Source organism: Panicum virgatum, chromosome 9K (assembly GCF_016808335.1).
Source record: "Panicum virgatum strain AP13 chromosome 9K, P.virgatum_v5, whole genome shotgun sequence".
Classification (NCBI taxonomy): domain Eukaryota; kingdom Viridiplantae; phylum Streptophyta; class Magnoliopsida; order Poales; family Poaceae; genus Panicum; species Panicum virgatum.
In genome coordinates this window covers 14,919,105-14,929,633 of record NC_053144.1, presented here as the reverse complement: position 1 = coordinate 14,929,633, position 10,529 = coordinate 14,919,105, and the positions used below count along the sequence as shown (strand labels likewise).

Below are 10,529 nucleotides of genomic sequence, written 5' to 3'. Positions count from 1 at the left end.
TGACGCCCGTACGAAGCTCGCCTGCGCTGGTCAACCGCCGCCCGACGCGTCCCATCCTGCCCCGCGTTGTCGCCGTTGACGCCCCACCAGTGCTGCTCAGCGCCGTGCCGTCGCGTCGCCTCGCCGCCCCCACGCCATTAAAGCCGCTCAGAGCTGCCTCGCCGGCCGTCGCCCCGCTCTCACCCCCCCCACCGCCTTGGCCGCCTATAAAAAGGGGCCGCGGAGCTTCCTCGAGCACCACATCCTCCACCACGAGCCACCGCCGCCGTCCTAGCTCCTCCTATGCTCCCTTAGCGCCGCCGCCGCCTGCCTTGTAGCCCCGCCGCCACTGGCTGCTGTGGCTAGGCCGCCACACGCCACCACCGCTCGAGGTGAGGCCAGGGATCGATCCCCCGCGGCTCCCTCCCCCTTTCCCCCTCAATCCCGGCCGCCGGCGTGACCCGGGGAGCCCAAATCGGACCGCCGCCGACGTGCCTCCACCCCTCCCCTGTTCTGCGTCGGGGGGAGGAAGAGAACAGGCAGTTTTGCCTTGAGCCCCCTCCCCTTTTTGCTATTTGCTAAAGAACCCCCTTGCCCTTGGCCTTTTTCTAATAAAGCCCTAGCCTTTATTATATTACCAAGCAAACCCTCCACAATTCAAACTTAATTATAACTGGGACCCCACTCTTTTCCTGAATAACCCAAAACCTTTTCGGAAATCACAAACAAACCCCTGCCTTCTCAAATATAATCACAAACAAGTCCCTGAACCCCTGTTAGGCCCTAAACACCCTTCTGACCTATCATTTCATGCGCCTAACAACTCGGATCTACCCAAAACTTTACCACATCTCTCTTAATACAATTTTGACCATGCCATTAGAAGCACACCCAAAAAAATATCACTCCATGCCCTATATTTTATGTGTCCCCATTTCGAGCTCGACGACAAATCTTTGTTTTCGGTGTTTTGATTGTGTGCTTGTTTGTGTACACTATAGACCACGGAGTGAACGAAGGAGAGCCCGTCAACGAGCTGTACTGTGAGCAGGAGAACGAGGACCAGTTCCGCGACCCCGAGCCCGAAGGACAGGACTTCCCCGAAGACTGCGAAGACGGCAAGTTCAATCCCATCCTTTGATGCATGTTTCTGTCCTAGTTTTTATAAACACAACCCAATGGCCTGTTTTATAAAATTGCATATGTTTTGCTTGCATGAAAACACGGTTGGATAGCCACCCCTTGAGTTGTGATAATCATTCCTTGACCACCTAGATTAATGTCTGGTTTTGCTTGGACGTTAATCGACACTAGAACGCTTAGGACTTTACTCATAATATGATTTATTTGATAAAGAAAATGTGTGTGTGTGGGAAGGGATAAAATGTGGATTTTCGAAAGATGAGTATGGATGGGATGGATGGCATTTCTGTGTGAATTGCCGATTGGTGTGTTTATGCCTGTGTGGCAGGGCAAAGAAGGGAGATATCCATCTTGTCGTGTCTAAGGACCGAGTTGGTGTGTCATCTCACCTAACTCCACTATCGTGCAAACCACTCGACCGTTGAATGTGCAACGGCGTAGCATAAATCCCACTAGTTGGTGTGATAGCCATCAGGAGAGCTGAGAGCAACGGGTGACTAAGGAGAAGGGATAAGCCTGAGGGACTTATGCCCGGTTATACCTAAGTGAACGGTCAATGACCCCTTGGTGCATCCCGTGATGGCTAGTCGGGCTTAGCTATGGTGGGTAACGGCTATGTTGGGATCTCCACCGACACGACGGTGTTCGAGTTGTGGTATCCTACTTGTGGGTAAAGTTGCACACCTCTGCAGAGTTAAGAATCTATTCGAATAGTCCATGCCCACGGTATTGGGCGAGTTACGGTGTGGTCACATAACTAGTGTTTCATTGGGATGGGTTGGTGTGAGTTGTTTTGGAATTGTGTCCGGCAGTTGTGCCGTGTGCTACGACGGACGGGGAGTCCGGTAGCAGTTTTAAAACCTGAACTCTGTGATACTGCCAAAAACTGATTTCTAAAAGGTTTTCTTTAAAATAAACCCCTGCATAAAATATCGTTTTTCTGCAAATTAAACCGTAACCTTATCCTTGATTTACCTATGCATATTATTCTGATGTAACCCCCCCCTCCGTGGGTGTGGATGGACTTGCTGAGTACGTTTGTACTCACCCCACTCTTACTTTTTACAGAAGAAGACCCAGACTTCGTTCCAGACGACGCCGAGTAGGGTTATCGTTCTACACCCAACTTTGCCTGTGGAACCGGCCCTGTCGAGATGCCTCCGCTGTCGCAGTACTCTGAGCCCGTGATAGACCCCATGTGGTTTGCGGTCTGGTGTTATGTCGTAGCTTGGTTAATTATTATTATCATCTGTATCGAGTGTCCTCCAAGGTTTGTACGGTTTTGAACCATCTGATGTAATAAATGTGGCATCAGCCTCCTGGGACTGGTGCTTTGTATCACATTTAAGTCTTCTCTTATGAGGGGACGCTTCACGCAGTAGTAGTAGCAGTGATCACCAGCGGGAAAGCAGGAAGGCGGGGCAGCGGGTAGGCGTTAACAAAGCCGTGGCAGAGGATGGTGGCACCGAGGAAGGCAGTGGGGTGTAGCGGTGCAGGGGGTTGTGGTGGCTGGTTTGCTGGCGGTGCAGGCGGCTGGGGTAAGAAGGGAATGAGCTCGCCATTGTCGTCCAGTTGCTCAGCGCGTGGCCAGACCCCGAGCCTAGTCATGTTCACAATGCTGCCATTGCCATCATCTGCATGTACCCAGACATCACCAGAGATGTCCGAGTGTTGTTCCAGCTCGATCAGCAAACGCATGGCGGAGTAGTCAGAATGGTTGAGGTTCTTGGGATCAATCTCTGCCACTCTGCCAAAGCAACGGAAAGCCTTCTTGATTGGGATCTCAAACCAGTGCTCCGGTGGGAACTCCTTGACTGACAGTAGGGCAACCCATTCAAACTTCCTGTAGAACCGGTTGGTGGATTCCTCACAACGTTCCAACTTCACTTGAGCTCCCTCATGGATGATGGGCTGCATGTTGGCGACAAACTCACGGTCCTCGTGGGAGGAAAAGCGCAGCATCATGACCCCACGGGAGGAAGGTAGCATCTCAAACAAAGTCATTGGCGCAACCGAGTGTATCGCTTCCAGAATGAAGGGGGCGGCGTTGACAGCAGCAAACGGGGGCAAGAAGACATACACAAGGCGCAAAGCTTCAGCCCAGTCACCGTTTGGGAGCCAGATTTCCTTGAAGTCGGCCCCAGGGAAACTCGCAGGGCCGATTGAGCCGGACTCCCCCTCGCTGCTGTAGTCCTCGTACTAATGATCCTTAAGAAGAACCGATCGATGGGAATGGGATAGACGGTCGCCCATACAAACCACTTGCATCGGCATTCGCATTCCTGTGACACAGGCTGTGTTTAGATGAGGGGAAAAGGGGGAGAAAAAGCCACATCAGTCACTGTAGCACACTGTAGCACTTTTCGTTTGTTTGTGGTAAATATTGTCATACCATGACCTAACTAGGCTCAAAAGATTCGTCTCGCAACGTACATCAAAACTATGCAATTAGTTTTTTTATTTAACTACATTTAGTACTCCATGCATGGGTTATTTGCTATATTTAATGTTTTGATGTGATAGGAGATGTGATGGAAAGTTTGGAAATTTTGTGGGAACTAAACACACCCACAGCTGCTTTTGTCCCTTCCGTTCGTTCCTCTGATCGACGTCCATGTCAGTCAAGACCAGGGTTAACATATCGGACCGGTGACCGGTAGCCGCCGGCCTCCGGTTCCGGTATACCGGTCCGGTTTGGCCGGTTACCGGTCGGAACCGGTGGAATTCAAATTTGAATTCAAACTTCGCCGTTCAACCGGTTTCGACCGGTATACCGGTCGGTTAGACCGGTATACCCGCCGATTTGTCTGGTAACCGGTCGGTTTGATTGGTAACCGGTCAAATTCAAATTTTTTCTTTTTTGGTTTAAATTCAAATGCCCGCAAAGTATACTAAATAAATGTTTATATAACATATTTTAGTCTAAATGAACTCTCCAACCCTCTTTTATACTACTTTTACATTGTATTTGTATATTTTTGTATGCATATTTTTTTTTAACTTCAAATCCCCGCAAACTATACTAAATGAACGAATTTTTGAGAAAATTTAACACCATTAGATTCGTCGCACCTTAAAATATTTTTAGAAATTTTTTAGAAATTTTTCATTTTTTTAAATTTAAATTTAAATTTTGAATTTGGACCGGTTTCATACCGGACCAAACCGGAACCAGGGTCCGGTTACCGATAGTTTGGGAAACCCTGGTCAACAAGACCACTCCCTTTTCCTCCCCCTAGATCTTACGCTTTCGTCGGCACCTGCTAGCCGACCCCCCCCCCCCCCCCCCCCCCCCCCCCCTTGCAGTGCAGGCTGCTATAATCTGGCTAGCTAGTACTACTTGAATAGGTTGCTGATGTGTGGGTCTGCATTTCGACGTGTTTAATAAGATGACTGGCGTGGTTTCTACTGGGTTCTACCCGCGCGTGTCAAATTTCGTCATGTATTTGGTGGTGCCAAAAGTCACTGAGGCTGTGTTTAGTTCGATAGGGTGTAAACACAAAAAAAATTTGCATTTCGAATCTTCTCAATTTGAAGCACTAAATGAAGTCTATTTATAAAATTTTTTGCACAGATGAGTTGTAAATCGCGAGACAAGTCTAATGATGCTAATTAATTCATGGTTAATTAATAATTAGCGGATGGTTACTGTAGCATCACTGTTGTAAATCATGGATTACGTAGGCTCATTAGATTCGTCTCGCGATTTACAGCCCATCCATACAAAAAATTTTATAAATAGACTTCATTTAGTACTTCAAATTAGCAAAATTCCTTTTCACTTTAATGTGTTTACGGCTTTTTTGTGTTTACGGGGTGAAACTAAACACACCCTGAACATCGATGTGAGCTGATCTCGGGTTTCCCCCAATTTAAATTTTCGATGCACCTTCCGCTGAAGTTCCACTTGATCCTGCACGCCGTCGAAGCCGACTATGACTTCCACGGATGAATTCTAACTATCTAGCAGTAAGAATACTATACTTCGTATTTTAGTAGGCGTATCTGCCAACCGCACCTTGTGCGCCATGGGTTCTTGATTAGGATGGCATCTTCTTCAGCACAGCAAAGAATCAGCAGCACCTTAATTTGGACGGACTGAAACGGTTAATTATGGATGCGTGTACATGGGAAATGATTAGGAGAGTGCTGCTGCCTAGCTGGGTGGGTGCACTTGCAGAGGAAAATGGACGGCTTCCCTGCGGTTTGGTTGCCGCTGTCAGGGAAGACGTCAAGACAATGAGTCCATGTCCATGGCGAGGGGAATGTACAGTCAAGTCTGGTGGTCGACCGGGCCAGGAGCCCAGGAACACTCTTGGAAACTGCTGCCTTGATATTGCAATCGACTCGAGTTACGAACAGTAGCCATTTTGGCAAGTCGTTCTTTCGGAAAAAATTTCTTGTCATTCCAGTGTTCTGGAATCCAACTGTTTCCTATCAGATCCTAGCAATTTCCTTGGGCAAAGTAGCTAAAATCACCCCTGAAATATGAGGTTCGACTCAACTAAATTGGACATTTTCATAGTTCAGGAATTAAATTGAGCTAAGCCCTATAGTTTAGGGATGACTTTAGCTATTTACCATTTCCTTGTACAACTCCTGCGCTGCAAGCATGCTCTTTTTTCTCGAACAATTGCAAGCATGCTCTTGGTCTTGGAAAACTGCATAAGTGTCGACACTTCAAGCATCAGAGAACGAAGATCTACTATATACAGCATATGACAACCTGATCAAACATCACACATTAGATTGAACTACCAATCTAATTAATCTCCAGCGTAATCAACTTTTCACATTGAACACTTACTATACATACACTTTCCATTTCCATCGATGATCCTACGAAAGAATTCTGATCCTGCAGCTCCCGTTTGAGCTTGCGAATCAACCTTCCTCGCACACGTGCCACGCCGTGACCACGTCGCCGAGCTCCACCCGGAGCTCCTCCCACCCGAACGCCTCGGCCTCGTCGCCGTCGCCGCCCTCCAGCCTCAGCTCCACGAGCATCAGCGCCGGCGACACCTCCGACATTTCCATCGACATCGCCACCAGCCCCGAGAAGCCGCCCAGCGGCAGGCGCTCGGCCCCCTTCTTGCCCACCACGAAGTAGCCGAGCTTCGCGCCCGCCTGCCCGAGCCGCTCCACCGTCTGCTCCGGCGACGCCGTGGTCATGAACCGCTTCTCCCGGGTCCGGCGGCTCTCGCCGAACAGCCCGGACAGGTCGAGCCCCGGCGACATGGAGATGATGTCGAAGGCGTTGAGCGCGGGCGGGGCCTGGAACGCGAGCTCGCGCTCCGCCTGGCCGCCCAGGAGGCGGCCGAGCTGCGAGTCGACGCTGAGCGAGCGCTTGAACCAGGGGTGGCTGGCGAGCTCGGCCACGGCGAGGCGCGTGTCCGGGTTCGGGTCGAGCAGGCGCGACACGAGGCGGCGCGCCGGCTGCGACACCCACCGCGGGACCACGTACTCGCGGCGGTGCGCCTTGCGGCACATGTCGGCGATGTTGGCGTCGTCGAAGGGGAGGTGCCCCGCGAGGAGGACGAAGAGGATGACGCCGCAGGACCAGGCATCGGCCTTGGCGCCGTCGTAGGCCCTGCGACGGAGCACCTCGGGTGCGGCGAAGGCCGGGGTGCCGCAGGCGGTGTGCAGGCGGCCGTCGTCGCGGAGCGAGTCCGGGAGCGCGGCGAGGCCGAAGTCGGAGACCTTGAGGTTGCCGTCGGCGTCGAGGAGCACGTTCTGCGGCTTGACGTCGCGGTGGAAGACCCCGCGCGCGTGGCTGTAGATGAGCGCGGACACGAGCTGCAGGAAGACGCGGCGCGCGGCGTGCTCGGGGAGCCGGCGCGCGGGCAGGGCGGCGAGGCGGGACAGGAGGTCCCCGCCGGGGGCGAGCTCCATGACGAGGTACACGTTGGAGCGCGTGGCGAGCACCTCGTGGAGGCGGAGCACGTTGGGGTGGCGGAGGCGGCGCATGGCGGAGACCTCGCGCAGGACGCGCGCCGCCATGCCCGTGGCGGCCAGCCCGGGCTTGTCGAGCACCTTGACGGCCACGGGGTCGCCCCCCGCGAGGCAGCGCGCGTGGTAGACCTTGGCGAAGGTGCCGCGGCCCAGGAGGCCGCCGAGCTCGTACTTGCCGAGCAGAGGTGAGCCGGCCTTGCCGGTCGACCTGCTCTTGGTGCCGGCCATGGCGCGCGGCACCAAGGCGTCGGGCAGGGGCAGGGCGAAGCCGCCTCTGCTGATTTGCTGTGCTGCGCAGCGAATCTGCGATGGCGGGTATGGGTTACAGAGGGGCTCGTGTTTGGTATATAAAGGATTTTAGAGAGGGGTCGAGAGCATTTGCTGGTTCCTTTCACTGGCTTTGCTTTCGGTATTTATATAGTGCGAAATTATGATTATCGTAGATCGCGTAATTAAGTCCATGATAATTTTTTAAGACTTGTTTGGACCGCACAAAACTTTCAAGAAATGGAATTGTCTGGTTTCGAAGATGCCGTCTTGATGATGGCACACTTACAGCTTGCGGGAAATGACATTCTCCCGGTAATCACAGATGTATACAAACTCCGTTCCAAATTATATATTGCTTTGATTTTACTAGATATATAGTCTTTTTACCTATATATGTATTATATATTGAGTATATCTAAGAGCACAAGTACAACCAAAGGGTTCAAGCGCGTGTCATCAAGCACACCATCGACCAGACAACTCCATCGCCTCGCTGGAGCGGCCAGAGATCTTTTTCTCTCTTTTTTTTTTCCATACAGCATAGATCAGCAAGCCTACGTGTCCAGTGCCCCTGCTGATCGGCAAAAAAAAAAGTGACCTTGTCCCTTTGATATTTGGGAGGGACACTCCCAGAAAAAGTGGGAGCGATCCTGACATCACCAGTCCCGATCCGGGCCGTGGCGCCGTGCGCGGTGCGCCGGTGAGCGACGCGCTGTTGCTGTTGGCAACTGGGACAACCTGGAGCTGGAGGCCAGCCGGGCCGGACTTGGAGAGGGAGCTCTGGACGCCGGGGAAAATATCGGCGGGGGCGGAGCTCTGGACGGCGGTTTGTGTGACAGAACCGCCAAATTAAAACTCAAATTAAGCTAAACGGCCATCATTTGAACACATCAGGCACATTTGGCTTAACGGTTTAATTTGACAGCCCTTTCAAAACCGACATTCCGATCGAAACAAACACCAGTAGTCCCACGCGAAGGTGAGCGCAGGCAGTACAAATATGACGAATACATACAAATACGATTACAATACCGAATAGAGTATAATGAGTTCTACAAACCTGGTTTAAGTACATAAATAATATACAAGAGCAACTTTAGTTTAAAACAAAGTCCGATGTAGCAAACTTGCCGGCTATAATACAGGAAACGCAACATCGAATCACACACTCAGCCCACGGGTGTGTGATTCGGTAACTAGTAGGAACTAAACATCTGGTCCGGACACCTCCCAACCATCCGCGCCAAGCTGGATGAATTTAGCACAACAAGGGCAGAAGTCTATCTCATCCTGACCTGAAATAGTTTGAGCCACAACCCTGAGTATACTAATACTCCGCAAGACTTACCCGACTATGGGTATACATAGCCCACTATCTAGACATGCACGGCTTTCTGGCTGTGGATTATTTGCAGAAAAGCGTCTAAAAATGGATCCTTACTTTTAATATTTTAGCTCACATATTCTATGTAGAAAGACTCTCATCTAATATTGGCCTAACTAAAACAATCATGTTGGAGCATTACAATAATGAATCAAAATAGTTCCATCATGTATTCCTAATATTTCTAATACATTTCTACGTGGCGACAAAGAGATCAAGGCCCTCATAACCGCGAGACACGGCGAATCGATCCGATTTAACCTTGCAAGGTGGACCTAACCAACACGGCACGTATTTGCCCCGTCGGACTATACATGCCAACCATTCCCCTCCCCGCCTCGAACTACAGGAACCAGCCCAACGACATATGGTCAGCCGAGCTCAACGTGAGACCACCAAAAGTAAACATGTGCAACCCAATTCTCCGCGACTACTCAACTCGCCCCAGGAGTTGGGTGCGGGTTCCTGTACTTTCGAAGCAAGGCAGTACTCGGCTTACCGGTTTCGACTACCTCCTACTCCCGGTATGCGGTTAGTACAGTTCAATCCCCGATCAGCACTGCCACAACGACCGGTCCTTGATCGACACAGGCGGGGCTAAGACAACCAGGAACCCTGTCCTGCTGCCATACCTAAACATCATCACTTCCCGCCCGGTCTCACAATTCCATTTCACTTTCAATAACTCAGATACTGTAACATAACTATACATATAACTTATATCTCGCGAGTAACTGGAAATTACTCGTCTTCTAACATCCTATATCTCGCGAGTGACAAGCAGTCACTCGACTTCTATCGATACTTATTAAGCATAGCGTTTCTATCGCCCTATACATACTAGTACAACTCAAGGAAACTACGGATCATGCAACTAGGTTTCAAATCAACTCCTAAAACGTAATGCATAAGTACTAGCAACATATATGGATGTCATAATTTTTAAAATACTAGGACATGCACCGGGGCTTGCCTGCGGGCTGCTGCTCAGAGCTAGTGTCCACTGGGCCTTGGGCCGGGTCGTCACGAAACGCCTGCGGGGCTGGCTCCGTCTGCTCCTGCGGCTCCGCGATTACCTCGTATACGACTTCCTCGGTCGCGGATTCTATATGCATGCATATGAGACAATGAGTAAAAGCAATCATGAATTTGCCATTAGAAGATAACATTAAACAAATTACAATTTACATAAAAGGATGCAAATATGGTGCTAATTAACTTTAATCCTAATGCTAGAAACAATTAGAGGCCAAATTATTAATTAGAGAATGATTTACTATAAAATAAAATACGACTAGCAAAGACATTATTAATTGCCTCTTATAATTTGTATAAAAATCTACATGTAAAATAAATATTATTATACCTATACAAATAATTAAGTTTGGTTACATATTATATTCATATACTAAACTAGGTCCTATTAGTATGAAAATTTTATGGTGGATCACTAATGTTTAAAGTAAGCTACTGCAAAAATTTCATAATTTTTCGATTAACAAATCTATAGAAATTAATTAAGCAAGACTAAACACAATCTAAATTATTGCAGGGGTAAAAAGGTCATTTTGCCACTGTGGATATTTTTCCTCCATAGATCTTACTCTAACAAACCCAACAAAATTTATTTCATATTTTTCGCATTTTTCCTTGAATTTATATGGAATTTACAAGCTATAGCGGAAAATAAACACAAAATAAAAGAAAAATCTCCCCTTAACTCCCCCACTGACCAGTGGGCCCCACTGGTCAGTGGGACAAAACAGAGGAGGGGCGGCTAAGCCAGGCGCGCCAGGGCGCA

General features: G+C 49.6%; 1 protein-coding gene across 4 annotated transcripts; it reads right to left on the bottom strand.

The window, feature by feature from the left end:
- Nucleotides 1-5,390: 5,390 nt before the first annotated feature.
- LOC120650305 (CBL-interacting protein kinase 7) lies at nucleotides 5,391-7,456 on the bottom strand. Of its 4 annotated transcripts, none has more exons than XM_039927375.1 (3): nucleotides 5,930-7,442; nucleotides 5,704-5,783; nucleotides 5,391-5,603 (listed from the first exon to the last, which is right to left on the bottom strand). In XM_039927375.1, the coding sequence occupies exon 1, from the start codon at nucleotides 7,300-7,302 to the stop codon at nucleotides 6,007-6,009; it is 1,296 nt and encodes a 431-aa protein (XP_039783309.1). In that variant the 5' UTR covers nucleotides 7,303-7,442; the 3' UTR covers nucleotides 5,391-5,603; nucleotides 5,704-5,783; nucleotides 5,930-6,006. The 4 variants fall into 4 exon arrangements, with proteins under 4 accessions (XP_039783309.1, XP_039783310.1, XP_039783308.1 ...); XM_039927376.1 differs by having other exon boundaries at nucleotides 5,939-7,442; XM_039927374.1 differs by having other exon boundaries at nucleotides 5,436-5,848; nucleotides 5,939-7,456.
- Between the last annotated feature and the right edge of the window lie 3,073 nt (nucleotides 7,457-10,529).

What these genes read in the sequence shown, in the direction of transcription:
- LOC120650305 (XM_039927374.1), bottom strand. Translation starts at nt 7,302, where the DNA reads ATGGCCGGCACCAAGAGCAGGTCGACCGGCAAGGCCGGCTCACCTCTG.